This window comes from Peromyscus eremicus, chromosome 4 (assembly GCF_949786415.1).
Source record: "Peromyscus eremicus chromosome 4, PerEre_H2_v1, whole genome shotgun sequence".
NCBI lineage: Eukaryota > Metazoa > Chordata > Mammalia > Rodentia > Cricetidae > Peromyscus > Peromyscus eremicus.
In genome coordinates this window covers 39,141,848-39,158,609 of record NC_081419.1, presented here as the reverse complement: position 1 = coordinate 39,158,609, position 16,762 = coordinate 39,141,848, and the positions used below count along the sequence as shown (strand labels likewise).

At 42.1% G+C, this 16,762-nt stretch overlaps 1 protein-coding gene across 2 annotated transcripts in view; it reads left to right on the top strand.

Annotated features, from left to right (window-relative positions):
* Itgb6 (integrin subunit beta 6) overlaps positions 1-9,417 on the top strand; it is an 81,266-nt gene extending 71,849 nt beyond the window's left edge. The window contains exons 12-13 of one of the 2 annotated variants that reach the window (XM_059259154.1): positions 2,534-2,700; positions 7,301-9,417. In XM_059259154.1, coding sequence (XP_059115137.1) covers positions 2,534-2,700; positions 7,301-7,399 — 266 coding nt within the window. In that variant the 3' untranslated portion in view covers positions 7,400-9,417. The remainder of the gene's footprint in view (positions 1-2,533; positions 2,701-7,300) is intronic. The other variant, XM_059259153.1, reaches the window with a different exon arrangement.
* The last annotated feature ends 7,345 nt before the right edge of the window (positions 9,418-16,762 follow it).

The following is a 16,762-nucleotide window of genomic DNA, read 5'->3' as shown; positions in this document are numbered from 1 at the left end:
CTCCGACCTCGGTAGCTCTTCAGTCTAAGCACCAGAGAGCTATCACGGAGAACATGATAAGCAGAGGTCTGTGCTGTGATACCTGCCTTGGAACTTGGCTAAAACCTTTTCTTAAGAAAGTCACAGTATCCTAGGACCTTGCTTTCTTACAATGATTCTCTCTTCCAAGCCACACCTGTGCCTCGTTGAGTTCCTACTTGAGCATCCTCCTGATTCACTTTCCAGATGCAGGTCCTAGCAGGCTGAGTCTTGCTGTGAACAGGAGCATGCTATGTCCCTGCCCAGACATTTTTTAGCCAAAGATACTACTGGATCAGTATATTTTTCTCAGGGACACAGCCATGCTTCATTTGCTGGTTCCAACACAGCCTTTAGCTCTTGGTGCTATAGTAAGTAGGACATTGTATTCTGCTTGCTTGATTCTCTATAATGTACTTTCATGGTTTTCCACCCAGAAAAGGTGTATGAGACCAGGCATCAGGCTGCTGGGGGGTTATTCAGATTCGGGTCTGAAAAGCCACAAGATCAGTCCTCGGCATTCAACTCTCCATTATTAGCTATTTAAGAGTGACGTTATGGAGGCTAGACTAAGCCTGGTTCATTTCTCCCCCAAATATTGTCGGGTGTTGCTTCACTTCTGTGGAGGGATGCAGATATTTAGTGATCATTTGATGTGGAATTTCTTCCCAGGGAAGCAAAAGAAGGGCTTAATTATAATGCTCCATTAAGAGATTTATCATCTTGCTGGCACATTGCAAGGGTGATCAGTCATCTTACTGGCAATGGAAGAAGGTGCAATGTAACTGCTAAATTACAATAATACCATCAATAGAGCCAAAACAACATTCCATAGAATCTTCAAGCTGAGTATGTGATTCCCTCCACTTCCCTGATCATAAGAGTGACTTGGATACCTTTAATAACATATGACCTGTGGTATCACCCAAGACCCATTGAAACAATACCTTGGGGAGGGGTCTAGGAGGCTGTGGTTTTTGATTAGCAAGACCATCAGGGAAAATGAGGGAGCGCTGTGCTTTATTTCACAGGTGAGGCCAGGGAACTCAATGATTGAATCCACACAGCTACTATACATCAGATGAGAACTGAACCTGCCCCTCTTCTAGTCTGGGAACATCCAGGAAATCAGAGCATTTCATAAAACAGAAAGCTATGATTATCGTCGGTCTTTCTGAGGGGCTGGGGCAAGGAATCTGCAGTAAGGGCAATCTTTTCAGCTCTGGAGATGGAACCTGAACCTTTGCACATGCTAAGCAAGTGTTCTACACTCGCAGCCCTCTCAGTGTGTGAGAGACAGCGTCTCACTGTGGAGCTCAAGTTGGCCTTCAATATGCTCTGTATCTGACTGCTGAGTTCTGGGATTGCAGGCATGAGCAACCAGGCTGGACTAATAATTTTTTGTATAATCCTGAGACTGTTCATGATTCAAGGAAATCCTTGACAAAATTGTCACTCTGCTGTATTAAAGTTTAAAGTTAACCATCTGTCCTAGCCATATCTCCACATCTACAGGAGATTGGCTCCAGATCCTCCTGTGCCAAAAATACCAAAACCTGGGGATAGAGTTTACACATCTTCCCATATACCTGAAATCATTTCTAGGTTACTTAAAAGATGTGATGTGGGGGTTGAGATGTAGCTCAGTTGGTAGAGTGCTTGCCTAGCTCATATGAAGCCCTGGGTTCAACCCCCAGCACTGTATAAAACCAGGTATAGTATGAAACACCTCTAATCCCAGCACTGGGGCGGTAAAGGCAGGAGGTTCAGGTGTTCAAGGTCTTCCTTGTCTGTAAAGCTTGACGCTATTGTAGGATGCAAGAGACGAAAGAAGCCGGGTGGTGGTGGCACACGCCTTTAATCCCAGCACTTGGGAGGCAGAGCCAGGTGGATCTTTGTGAGTTCGAGGCCAGCTTGGTCTACAGAGCGAGATCCAGGAAAGGCGCAAAGCTACACAGAGAAACCCTGTCTTGAAAAACCAAAAAAAAAAAAAAAAAAAAAAAAAGAAAGAGAGATGGAAGGAAGGGAGGGAGGGAGGAAGGAAGGAAGGAAAGAAGATTGAAACCCAATACAATGTGACTGCTATCTGAATATACACTGTACTTACCGTTAGAGAGCAACAGCTAGTGGAAGAACTGGGCATGCTCAATAAAGACATATTTTCAATGCATAGTCTGTTGAATCTGTACATGCAAAACCAAGGATATGGAAGGCTGGTTATAAATTCATTTTTGAATTGTTTCAAATCTTTTATTCCACTGAGAATAAATATAAACCTATCTCTAAACAAGTAACACAGTTTTAGAAAAAAAAAAAACCAACAGGACAAGAAGGTATCAGTATTTCCCCTCTCCTGTAGAAAATATGGGAATAGAAAACCCGATGAGCAGAATTGTGTACTACGTCCAGTGCTCTGGACTCAGTCTCTGCATTGAAGTGAGGGGTGGGGGAAGCTTTCTTACAGTGAGACGCTGATTGTCACAGCTTCTAAAGATGATTTCATCTGCTCCCACAGACTGTCCCAAACCTCCAAACATCCCCATGATCATGTTGGGAGTATCGCTGGCTATCCTGCTGATCGGAGTCGTCCTGCTGTGCATTTGGAAGCTACTGGTATCACTTCACGATCGGAAAGAAGTTGCTAAATTTGAAGCGGAACGCTCGAAGGCCAAGTGGCAAACGGTATGTGACCTCTGGAGACCTGGTGGAACCGGTCAGGGACTCAGCCACCCCCTGCAGAAAATAAGAACTCAGAGGTTGGGGCAGTAGAGATGGCTCAGAGGTTAAGAGCACTGACTGCTCTTCCAGAGGTCCTGAGTTCAATTCCCAGCACCCACATGGTTGCTCACAACCATCTGTAATGAGATCTGGCACCCTCTCCTATATACATAATAAATAAATAAATCTTAAAAAAAAGAACTCAGAGGTCACTTCCATGACCTCATGGAAATGGTCAGGGACTCAGCCACCCCCTGTAGAAAATAAGAACTCAGAGGTCACTTCCGTGACCACTCTCCGTGGAGCGCCAACAGCTTTCATTTCTGTCTTGCTTAGAGAGCAGATAGAAGCACCGGGTTATTCTCATGACACCTCGTGTCTTAATGGTGGACTTGAAACACCTGAAGAGACTCATGAAACTCCTGCTACGGTGACTTAGGGCTGTTGTGGAGGCAACCTCATCAAACAAAGCATAGGTTCTGTATCTAAACATTTCTGTAAATTGATTGTATTCTAGCTAATGGGATAATGTTCATGGCGAGTATGACAGTTCATGCCAATTTCCATGGAAATATTGTTGCTGATACAATGGACAACAAAGCAAAGTTTACAGGCCTTTTTAAATGCCAGGCAGTTTTTCCCTGAATAACATAAAATTTAAGTAGCTACATGAAATAAACCTCTAAATATATGTATTCAATGATATAATTTAAATGTCTTCTCAGTCGGCAAACAGAAAACAGGGCTGCAATTTTCAGGGTTTCTTTTCTACAGGAGAGATAATTACATTTCTAGAGACCCCTGGAAACAATTTCATGGTTTTAATTTCATCTCTCAATCTCTAATGGTGTGTCTAGCTATCTAATAGCAATTATCTTACACCACTGATTCCAAAAACAGCGAACTCACTGGAGAAAACACAGGCAAACACAACGTGCCTTTGGGTTCATCTGCCTAAATAAATTGATGTTAACACTATTTTCCCTAAGCCTATAGCAATATCCTGTTCTGAAAGTAAATGGAATTTTCCATTTTTGATAATGAATGTTTATATTTGGGGGAATGATTTCAAACTAATCATAATGTACATAACAGGGAAAAGGCTAATAAAAATTTTAATCTACCTTATCTTTTGAGTAAAAATGCTTTAGATATAATAAGCAAATTCGATCTATGGACCCTGGTTTGAGTCCTGACTTGGAAGAACCCAGCTGTAAGACAACTGGGAAAAGGTTGATAGACTCTGGATACTTGAAAGACAGCAAGGATGTATGTTTAATTTGATTAGATTTAACAAAGGCCTGGTGACTGACAGAGTGCATAATCTGTAGTTTTTAGTGAGGCAAATTGAAGGATGTAGGTGTGAAGAGAAGTGGAGACAGGTGTTGGGATTAAAACAATTCAGTCAAAAGTTCAGGGGCTCCCCAAAGTTTTGGTACAGGTGAAGTTGAGCCCCAATTATTAATTTGTTCTAAGAACAGCCTTTGGTCGAAGCTTCTGGAAATAATGAGCCGGTATTCTGCTCCTACAAGCAAACACTTGATTATTTTGTGATGCACGTCTCCTAGCCAGCATATTTTAATGTTCTCAAATGCAGGCATGAGTGCTGACAAATGATTAATATCTTTAGAATAACGTTTTAATTAACAGTTAATTTCCCCCAAAACATGAATTGTTCTCCCTCAGGAAGCTAAACATGACTGAAATTCAAATGCCAAAATTTAGCTGTTTCTTCGTCTAAAATGGGACAAAAGCACACACTAAACAGATAAAGGCATAAATGGAAAATATTATTCCCCTGTTAAACTGAGTTTCTTTGAATAACAAATGTTTGATGTGTCCTGACTAGATGCTGACCAGGTACTAATTATTCGTTTGCATGCAAAAGAAGTTCAGTTCAATATTCAGTCCAAATTTCACTAACATATCCTCCTCCTGGGGCAAATGTAGGCTTGGCGCATACATTTAAAAATCTTCAATTTAATTCCACTTTTAATCTAAAACCTATTTCTTCTCAAGAGGTGAACTTAACTGATTTTTAAAACCCAGAGCAGAGGAAACAGTGAGATCACCTGACCCATCAGGCCCCTCGGACTCTTGAGGGGAGAGAGTTGAAGACAAATCTCCGCTCTTGCCTCCTGAAATATTTTGTCAGGACTATAAAGAAAGGTTACCTTTTATTACATAAAAAAAAAAAAACTCAGCATTTTTCTTCTGAAAATACAAATGGAAGATATTTAAATTCATCTTTGATTAGACAGTTTTTTCCCTTGGATGACAAGTCATTAACTGGTGGGAAAAAACCGTTTAGCCTGACATTTCTTGGAGCCATGGATTGATTTTGTTCTGTGCTAAGCAAACGGGGTCTGCAGTCGGCAGTCAGGCGGTCATTAAGGAAGCTGTGACTTTCTAGTTATCACTTTTGTTCAAACCTGAAAACTGTGCCACTGCTTTGCAGAACCCAGGCTTAGGTCAGGGCCTCGATATTCTGGAGAAAATCTGCCTGGTCACCTTACACACTTAGCGAGAACTGGCCTTGTCTAAACGTGGACACTCACCCACTATAGATCAGACCTTAAGCCTGAGTCTCAACTGAACAAAAAGGAGGTCAGTAATGACCTTTTCTTTGTCCAGTTTACATATCTTCCTGACCTTCCTACCAGGGTAGACTCTTAGTCCATTGGCCCTACACAAGGGGCCCCTGAACTATTCCAGACTTGAGTCAATGAAGTAGTTTCAAAATAAAGGAAAACTGAACAAGAGTGAAGGATTAACTATCTACAAATTAACAGTGTGTTGCCCCGTCTCTTGAAACTTGAGTCATCCCCTCTAGAGTACTATAAAATCTATTTTGTGGGGTTACGGAGATGGCTCCGTGGGTGGGTAAAGCCTGCGAGCAAGAAGACCCGAATTCTTATCCCCAGACAAAAGGCAGACCCAGCAACTGAAATCTGCAACCCCAGTGCTGGAGGGTTTGGAGACAGGCAGATCCTGGGGCTCACGGGCCAGCTAGTCTGGCCAAAATGGTGGGTTCCACAGAACTGAGAGACTGTCTCCAAAGCTGGGGGGAGGAGGAGGCAATTGAAGAAGACACCCAGCATTGACCTCTTGCCTCCTATACACATGCCACACACAGGCAAGCATACCTGCACACATGCGCGCACACGCACACACACACACACCACTCATACACACACATTCACAAGTCTATTTCATGTGGGAAGTAAGTGCATTTTGATGATTGACAGGTATGGGGTAGGGACAACAAACAAGTACCCAGTCCTACAAAGACCTAAGCTGGCCCAGATCACAACCAATTCATTTTTCCTATTCCCTATCTGCGTCCTGTCTCCTCAGCCCAGGCTTCAGCCATCATCCCTGCCTGCTGCTCATGTTTTCCAGTCTTGTCTCTTCAATTGACTACTTTATCAAGTAATAGCCCTTAAACTTCCTACAACTTCTTCTGAATTTTATCGCAAATGAGACACTCCACCTACCTGAGACCACATAAGTTTGTCTGGTCTTTAAAAGCTCTTAGTGCTTACAGCAGCTGGATTAACTGTCCAGGCTGATTTTAGGAGTAGAGACAATACAGCAGCCTGGTTTTCACCCATCCTGGACTCCAGCCAAGGAACTCCCTCTACTTAGCCTCAGTCCAGAGATGGCATCTGTCTCTCTGAAGTCATATGACCAAAGGCAACACGGCACTTGGTCAAAGGTTAGGCCACTGGCTCAAAGCAGTACAGAAGCAGGTACAGTGGTGGTTCTCACTTGGATGAGGCAAACTCCTGTGAATCCCAGGGCAAGGTAGGTGAGGTCAGGAGATGTTTCTGTTTCCCTCTGTTCTCCAGATAGCAAATCCAGTTTTGTTTTGTCAAGTTGGAGATAAAATTCTTTCCCCTGGGAAGTTGTAAACTATGTCTACCCTTCCTCCTAAAGTCCCATGACAAACTAGGCACAATTCCATCATTGTTCGTTCTGGAGAACGACTGAGTTTACTGGGCTTCTTCACAGCGGATAGGAGGGGGGTGACTAGAAGTGTGTGGATGTTCCTTCCACAAACAGCCCTGGAGATTACTAGCCAGCCAGTCTAGCCGAATTGGTGAGCTCCAGGTGAACAGCGAGCCTCTGTTTACAACGTAAGGTGGGGGTGGGGTGGGGGGTGGGAGCCAGGGGAAATGGTTCTGAGGATAGCGGAGCTTGTGACCAAGCATGCAACACAGTTTGATTCTCAGGACCAACATGATGGAAGGTGAGAACTGGCTTCCAAGGTACCCTCTGGCTTCCACCGGCACACTGGCACATGAATGCCCCTCTGCTAAGTAATTAAGTACAATAAAATTAAAAATAATAATAATTTTAGAAGTGTACATATACATGCACCATACAAAAAATGAAATAAAGATGAATAAAATTTAAAATTCATCAAAATTATTCAAGTAGCTTCCAAAATTGTGCTTGATTCTCCGATTTGAACCAGAATGCAAACATTTGAAGATACTAAAGTGGTATAATAACAAAATGCATCCCCTTTTCTTTGAACCTTTTTTCCCCTGTCCTTTAGGGAACCAATCCGCTGTACAGAGGCTCCACCAGCACTTTTAAGAACGTGACCTACAAACACAGGGAAAAGCACAAGGCAGGCCTTTCTGCAGACGGCTAGACAGACCTGCTTCGGCCAGAGAAAGTCAACCTCCCTGGCACCGAAGGTTCATGCACTGTTTGCTCTGTCTTTCTCTGTTGCTCCCAAAGCAGGTGGACTGAAGATAATAATGGGTCCTTTGGAGACCAGTCATTCTCAGCATGAAGGTGAGACCCTGTTGGCAGGTTCAAAATCCTCAAGAGAAGAGTATCCTAAGCAAAGAGCTGAATCCAGGATCACTCGAAGAATAGGAACCCTGTTGCATTGATGCCTCAAAAAAAAAAATCATCAAAATGATTCGTGGGACTTGATTTGCAATGAAAAATGCTCAGAATTAGAATCTCATTTGCTCCCTGAATCCAGCTACCTGAAGTCTTTGCCTCCACGAAGTCACGGAATTCTTACACTTCTATTATATACCCGCCCTGGCCGCTTTTTCTAAACTTGCAGAAAATCTCCCATTTCCTGAAGGATTTGTTTGTTTGGTTGGTTGGTTTGGTTTTTGGTGTTTTGGGACAGGGTCTCTCTGGCTGTCTTGGAACTTATCAGACTGGCCTTGAACTCACAGAGATCTGCCTGCCTCTGCCTCTTGAGTGCTGGGATTAAAGGTGTGCCATATCATGTTGGCGATTTTTGTTTTTAATATGAGAAATGAGATTCTGGTTTCCCACCACCAGAAAGAATACAGTTCTTCCAGTAATATCCCGAGTGAAAGATTGAAAATTAAATGTTAGTAATTGCCTTAGATTTGTACACACTTCAAGGCATGAACACAAACAAGTGTTTGGTTTCATAGATGAGGAAGAAGTATCTTATAAATTATGTTGCTAGTAAAACTGAAGATGTGGGTCTTGTAGACTGAATTTCCCTGTTGTCCCTAAGTTGCCCTCCTGTTCTCCCATATTTCTTCATTTTATTTCACTGTTTCACGGTCTTCAAAACTCCACACTTGTCATATGAAAGTGTCCATTTAAAAATAACTGTAAGTTGTTAGCTTGTCAAAAAGAGTTTCAGGAATAGAAAAAGGAATCTAGGGTAATAGAATAAAAGGTCACATGGCTTTACATTCAGGGTGTCCCTCATGGAGTCTGGGCTTCCCGCATGATGTTGCTACCCCATCTGCACCACCCAGCATTCACAACCCAGCTTCATGGGGTAGATATGTCACCCACTTGCTCTAAAAGGTAAAACCACGTACAAAATCTACACTGGCAATCAGTGATCTAGCAGCGGATTGGAGAGAAAGTCTCTGGAGAATTTCTCATGGTTACTGCTGCACTACAAAGCACTTTGCTCTCACTGGATCTCCACAGAGAAGCTGAGAGGCTAGGCAGAAGAGCTGGGGACGGACAGACGGACTCTCCATCTTCTAACTCCAAGCCTTGGCTCTCTCTCTCTTGCATGAGACTTTTGTCAGTAAAATGATAGAAGGATTGTGTTAGTTACGGCATAACTATCTCAGTTTGAAAGTGTGCTGACGGGGAACAAATAGCGCAGGGGTCCCTGGGATATGGCTGGATTTTCATGCAGTGTGTATTGCCTTGACTGGGTTGTCGTGGGAAGCCCTTCACTGGGTGAACGCCTTCGTATTAGTGGAGGCGTCACAGTTGTCCACTGAATCGTCATCTTAGTCTCAGGGCTCCTTCACTCCTCCCAGATACATCTGTGAACGTTTTGATTGTCTAGAGTCTATCCTTTCTGGTTTCTAAATAACTCGGGTGAATCAGGGAGGACACGGCTAAACTTAAAAGAAAAGTCCTAATATCTCCTTGGATCCCTGAATGGTCCAAGACAACGGAGTCTGGAGCACCCTGCAGATGCTCTCCCAGTAGTCTGGCAATACTGCCACCACTACACAGGGCTGTCTGTGCTATTTTTGTGTTATTGCTGAAACGGGATTTTAGAAAATAGAAGTTTCTTTCATATGTGTATTAGGAAGAATTTATTCTTTCTCTAAATACTGTTTTGACCCAAGGCAGGACCTTGAAAAGGCCAAAACATTAACAGTAGTGCTTCTGTTCACTGAAGAGTTATGTTACATGAAGGTGAAATGGTTGTTTTTTAAGTGGTTGTATTGTATTTTTGCATTGGCATAAATAAACATAATTTAAATGATGAACCTTGGTTGGATGATAATGCCTTTTATTTACTTGATACAAAACCCTCTTCTTATATTTCTGGATCTTTCTGTGACTTACTCTGACATACTTTGGTGATTTCAGTCAAGGGCCAAGCAGAAGAACAGAACATTATCCCACATTTGGTAAAATCAAGTTCTTAAGGATTGGTGTTATGGGCTCAAATATTTCCCCTGAATACTATCCCAAAAGAACCATGTCTTGGGGGCTGAAGAGATGGCTCAGAGGTTAAGAACACTGGCTGTTCTTTCAGAGGTCCTGAGTTCAATTCCCAGCAACCACATGGTGGCTCACAACCATCTGTAAAGAGATCTGGCGCCCTCTTCTGGTCTGCAGGGATACATGCAAACAGAATAAATAAATAAATAAATCTTTAAAAAAAAAAAAGATATTTAAAAAAAAAAAAAGAAGAACCATGTCTTAACCCCTGGAATCTAAGAGTGTGGCTACACAATTGTAGATAGGATCTTTAAAGAGGCAACTCAGTTTAAGTGGGGTTGGAGTGTGGAGCTCTAATCCAACATGACTGATATCCTTTAGAAGAGGGGACAAGACAAAGATGAGCACAAAAGGCAGACCATGACACACGGAGACTGTCATCCATAAACTAAGGACAAAGGCCTTGGTGTTTGCTTAGGGTCCTTTGTATATATACCTAGAAATTATATGTGTGGGTCAAATAGCAGTTCCACCTTCACGTTTTTGAGGAATACCCATATTGATTTCTATTTTGCTCGACAAACTTACATTCCCACCAACATTTCTTCCCTTTCTCCCAAATTCATGCTAGAATTTTCTGTTATTTTTTCTTTATGATGGCTATTGATGACTATGGTAAGATAAAACCTTGGTGTAGTCTTAATTTGCATTTCCCTGGTAGCTAAAGATATTGAACATTTTTTATATATTTTTTGATCATTTATAGATTTTTTTAGAACTATCTGTTCACCTCATTAGCCCATTTATTGGTTTAGTTGATTAGGGTGGTGGTGGTATATTTGTGTGTGTGTGTGTGTGTGTGTGTGTGTGTGTGTGTGATGTATGTGTATATGTTTGTGCATGTGAAGGCCAGAGGTCTGCATTCGGTATCCTCTTCAGTCAGTCTTCATCTTAGTTTTTGAGACAGAACCTCTCACTGAACCTGGAGCCTGCCAGTTTGGCTGGACGGACTGGCCAGCCAGCTCCTGAGATCCTTCCGCCACAGGCTGTTCCAACTCCCCACGCAGCACTGAGGTTACAGACGCACCATCAGGTCTGGCTTTTATATAGGTGCTGGGGATCTGAACTCGGGTCCTGACACTTGCACGCTGTGCCAACTGAGCCATCTTCCCAGCCCCTTGTTCAGGGTCTTTTAATTTTATTTTTGGGTTCTTATATACTCTGAATATTAATTTTGTGTCAGATGTACAAGATTTTTTCCCATTCTGTAGGATGTCTCATTACTTGACAAATTATTTCCTTTTCTGTGAAGAAGTCTTTTTTAAATTTCTTGTGGCCACATTTGTCAATGCTTGGTGCTATTTCTTGAGTTATTGGAATCCCCTTCAGAAATTCCATGCCCGTGACTAGATCTTCACGTGTTTGGCTGTGTGTTCTGCTAACGCTGTCAGACTTTCTGCCCAGATTGACATCTTTGATACATTTTGGGTTGATTTTTGAACAGAAAGAGAGGTAAGATTGCAGCTGCTTTCTTATACACGTGGATGTCAAGTTTTCCCATGGCCGTTTGTGGAAGAGGCTGTCTTTCCTCCAACAAGTGTTTTTTTGGCATCTTGATCAAAAATCAGGTGGTTGTACCTCTAAGGGGTTAATTCCGTGCCCTCTATCCGACTTCAGAGAGCTTCTGTCTGCTTTATGCCAGTTCCCTGTTGCTTGGTGACTGTGACTCTGTAGTGTAACTTAGAGTCAAGTGTGGTGACCGCTCCAAAAGGGTTCTTTTCACTCAGGATTGCTTTGGCTGTCCGGGGCTCCTGCGCTTCCACAGGAATTCTGAAACTTTTTTTACTGTTTTGAGGACTGTCAATAGAAGTGGGATGGGCTTACACTTAGTAAGATCCCCTTCTCTCTACATTTACTCTGCCGGTTCATAAGCACGGAAAGTCCGTGTTCTAGGTTTTCTTCAATTTCTTTCTTCCATGTTAATATTTTCATGGTTAGAAGTCTTCCAGTTTCTTGTTTACGTTTATCACTAGGTTTTTGAAGCCATTATAAATGAAATTGTTTTCCTGATTTCCCTTTCAGAATATTCATTATTGGTAAATAGACATACCAAATTTATGACAAGATGAGCATAGAGAACTAAGCAGAAGACAAAATGCTCATAAAATGGGTCAGTTCAATCTCTCTCACACACAAAATGGGTCAGCTCAATCTCTCTCTCTCTCTCTCTCTCTCTCTCTCATTCCTTACAAAAGTATATACAAAAGTCAAGTCAGGAGTAGTCATTTCTGAGACATGCTGTGTCTTTTTAAAGATTTTTTGAGATTATAATATAATCACACCATTTTTCTTTGCGAGATTATAATATAATCACACCATTTCTTCTTTCCCTTTTCTCCTCCCAAAGTCCCCCATGTGTCCCACTTCGTTCTCTTTCAAATTCATGGCCTCACTTTTCTTTAATATATATACCTAAATACAACCTACTCAGACTATATAAGGTTACTTGCATGCATATGTTTCCAGGGCTGACCATTTGGAATGGGATACTAAATTAATATGCTCTTCCCTGAGAAAGACTATTTTTCCCACTCCAGAATTCCCTAGCTGCCTGTCGTTCTTTGTCTGGAACTATAGGTTTGAGGTCTCATGAGCTTTCCCCCATCCATGTTAACATGTCTATTCGTGTCATCCTTGTTCAGGAATTGTCAGGAAGTCATGTTGAGACTTTATAGGTGTAGCTTCTAACATTTCTAGGAGACAATTCTCACAGCAAACTCTCTGGTCCTCTGGCTCTTAAAATCTTTCTGCCTCCTCTTCTGCAATGATCCCTGAGCCTCAGGTGCAGTAGTAGATGCATCAGTTAGGACTGGGTTCCACAACTCTGCATTTTGATTGGTTGTGGTTTTCTATAATGGTCTCCATCTGTTGAAAAGAGAAGTTTCCTTGATGAGGGGTGAAGACTATATTCATCTTTGCATATAATGATAAAATTTTAGAACATAGTTAGGGATTGTACTGATTTAGTAATTAGTAGAGACTCCTCCAAGATCCATGACTTCACCAGCTTTGGATACTTGGTTAGGTTTCCATTAGCAGGCATGACGTCCTTCTTGTTGAGATGGTCTTAAGTCCAAGTAGAGAGTCGTTGGCTACCACCAATGTGTGTGTGTGCCTCTGCTGCACCCTAGTTCATAGGTGTCATCTCTGGGTAGAACTGATAGCTTCTTCCCCTTTTTGAAACTGGCATGGTGCTTTCTGGTACCATGAATGCTAGTCTTCAAGGAGCACGCTTTTAGGTCAGTTCTAACTCAAAAGCCTCTGGGGCCTATGTCTGAAGTACATGGTGTCTTCATCAATATGAGTGTATCTTCTACCTCTGAGGGGCTGTTTCTTGAATACAAAAATACTAAATCCCCAAATTCCAGAAATCCAATGCCTGCTGTTATTTTAGATAGCACTTAGAAAGTCATTTATCTTCTTAAGTTTTCATCTGTAAGATGGTGACAATCTTTGTGTTTTATAGTACCTTTAACTACCCCGGCACACAGTAAATTAATTCAATAAATATTTATTTTATGTATAGTATATGTCCAATATTCTCCCTGTGGCTATGGATATATTGTGAGCACTGGACAAAACAACCTCAATGTGGGAGATGGTAATATACAAGTAAGTGTGCAGTGTTGGGAGAGTAGACAAATTTCTGCTTATCTCACATCTACGTGGCCCTACCTGCCTCCCAGGTCTATGCTGGAGTAATCTGAGCACTAACTGCCACAGTCCTTTTGGTAGTAAAACCCAGCTGCAGTAGTTCCTATAGCATGTTCAGGGTGGCTTTGCCAGTTGCTGTACTAATGTACCACATCACACAACAGGACAATGCAGGAGAGTTGGCACCCGAAGGAAGCATGCAGATACCCAAGAAGTAGAGATGGGAAGGTATGGGAGACCAGCTCCTACCTGTCCAAGGGTTCTTGTGGGGAGGAGAGAGGAATGAGGAAGTATTAGGTAGAAAGCTAGATGAGAAAGACAGAGACACAAGACATTTTCGGGAGGGCCCTGTCCTTTATTCTAATGGGCCTTTTATACACTGCCAAGGGGAGAGGCAAAGACCTTCCCCTTTCAAGATCAAAGCACACCATACAGACAAGTACAAACCCTTCAAAACACCTGGTAACCACGCCCCTGGTCAAATCATCCTATTATGCAGCCCTGCTGAGTAAAGCAAGCTCAGACTTTCTGACCTTGAGGAAGGCCTTACTAGGGAACCTCTGTGGGCCCCCACAGGAAGAAATCAGAAAACATGTTAAAGCTGGGCTCCCAGCAGCAGTTTCTGGGAATGAGGTCACCAGCACCCTACAGCAGCGCTGTGTGTTCGCCATCTCTTACCCCCATCCACACTCCTCTTTTTCCCTGGGTTAGCACCTCCAACTAGAGAATTAGCACAGACCTGTGTTTGCTTTGGGCCCTTGTTTTATGGAGAGTCTGAACTAAGATAGCCCAGCAGCACTGGGAGCTGTGCAGAACATTAGAACACAAAACCATATCATGAAATGTGAGGAGGCACAGCTCAAATATTTGAGCAGGAACCTGTGTAAGAAGGCAGTGAGCAAGTGCAAGGACTCCAGGAGTCAACACTGTCACACTTAAGAAAGAACGAGGTGAACTGGGAGAGAAAGGGGAGCAACTATATACTAAAAATGGAACCAAACTATTTGACTGGGCTGTTAAAACAAAAACATTTTTAGACATGGAGCTTTAAGTTTCTAAGCTTTGCAATTCTTCCCAGTGCTGTTGCTCAGTGATCTCACTCACAGGAACACAGTTCAAACCAGTTGCCGGACAGGTTCCCCAAAACAACCCATTGTTTTTATTTAAGCATGGTACTTACCACATAAGGTGGCCTGATCCCTATTCACCATTGCACCTAGTAATCAACTATCAAAGGTTATATTACAGCTGCAAAAAAAGGGCTACATATCCAGATTTCTCTCTTTTACTTCTAGAGAAGAAATTATTGTGGTTTATTTAGGTTTTGTCATTGTTTTAATACTAGTGGAGGGAAAGGGTCAAGGCAACGTTCAGAGGTGCTTTTGTTATAAAGACAATAAGGAAATCAAACTTCCAAAAGAAAAATGCAATCCTACGCCACTATGAGCTGCCAATCACTAAACCAAGGCAGAGAGAGGAAAGAAACAACTTTTTGGAGAAGTGTGGGAAATTTAGGGAAAGGAAAGAAAAATCCTACACAGGGGTGATACTGAGAACGTAACACGGAAGGTGGTTGGCTACGTATTTTTAATATACTCATCCTTTTGAGACAGCTATCCCCTGACTACCCCAGCCAGCAGGTCTAGCTCTATGGAGCAGGAAGGCCAGCTCCATGGGGATTTCAATCTACATGATGACTTTTATTGTCTCTTTAACACCAGAAACAAGTGTGACTTGAAACCCTGCCCATAAGTAACATGTCTGACCCAAATAACCTCCCCAATTAACTGAAAGTCCTCTGATTTCCTATTTTTTCTTCATCTCTCAATTGCCTATTCCTTCTAAAACTTCTTACAGGCTCATGGTACTACAGAAGCATTCCCACTAACAGCATTGTTTAACTACTAGAGAAGGTCAACCTTCAAAGCATTCACTTAAATGTTGATACAGGCTGGCATTATATCTCAATTGTAAAATACTCACCTAGCGTGGGCAAGGCTCCAGGTTCACTCCCCAGTAAACCTCCTCCTCCCCGAAATGTCAACGATTCATAATTATTCCCTACCATTCTTATAAATCTCAATAGGAAAATACACCTGGAGAGAAGAAACTGGAAATGAACAAAATGTGGTAAGTAGAAATAATTTTGTTAGAATTCATTACTCTACAACAGACTCAAACCAACACAACTCAACAGCAAGAAAACGTGTTTGAGGCTTCACCGTGGCCATGGCTCCCTTAACAAGGCATTTGGGCTGAGAAGTTCTGACACTAAGTGAGAGACTCTGTGAGAGGCTACTACTAGAATGGTGTTGGTCATTGAGTGGTCCCTACATTGGACCAACACATTGATTCCTTTGTGTTTCAGGCTACAGGAGCTGGATGCTGCTCTCTGTGCTGGTAATCTGCTGTGCAAAATCTCTCTTCATGGAGAAAAGGCTGGGGAACTGGATCTTCTGTTCTTTCCCACTCAGTTGCACAACCAGCAAGGAAGACACTGTAACTCAGAAGTCTTCCGTCCCATGAGCTTTCCCATAGCTATGTCCTTGGGTAACCTGGCAATCAAAGACACAGATTCAGACACTTCACTTTCTTTTGGTGTCATCAATAACTACAAGATTTAACCAATCCCACAGAGGATCTTGTTACATTTGAAATGCGGTCTGACCTTTGTAGTTTTTAAGAAGGAGTTCTGTGAAGGAATCTACTGATCAGATAAGTGTTTACTGGGTTAAGGCTAAAATGTATTGACGTTTGTGATTTGCGTATCAGTTGACTGTATTCCAGATCAATAGCTGCAGGTACTACCATAAAACCTCACTCTTGGTCAATAACTGACTAGTTGAAAAGTCACGTCCATTTCCTTCATCCGCTTGGCTTTACTCTATCAAATATAAGGAAATGTGTATACAGAAATACACATGTATTTGTAAACGATAGAGTTTTTCTGTCCCGACTGCCCGGTCCCAAATAAACACACAAAAACTTATATTAATTACCAAATGTTCAGTCAATAGCTCAGGCTTATTACTAACTAGCTCTTACTTTTAAATTAACCCATTTCCATTAATCAGGGTATTGTCACGTGGCCCATGGCTTTACCCGTCCTCTGGCATCTTGCTTCTTGGGCAGTTCGAGTCTCTCCTGACTCCACCCTTCATCCCAGTCTTCAGTTTGATTGTCCCACATAACTTTATCCTGCCTTGCGATAAGTCAAACAGCTTTGTTATTAACCAATGAGAGTAATACATATTCACAGCATATAGAGGGATCATCCCACAGCATGTATATCTTTTTTAATTCAATAGACATACCTTATTAGCATTAAATAGCTTGTGTTGCTAATAAAAATAGAGAATTCCTACTGTTCTAA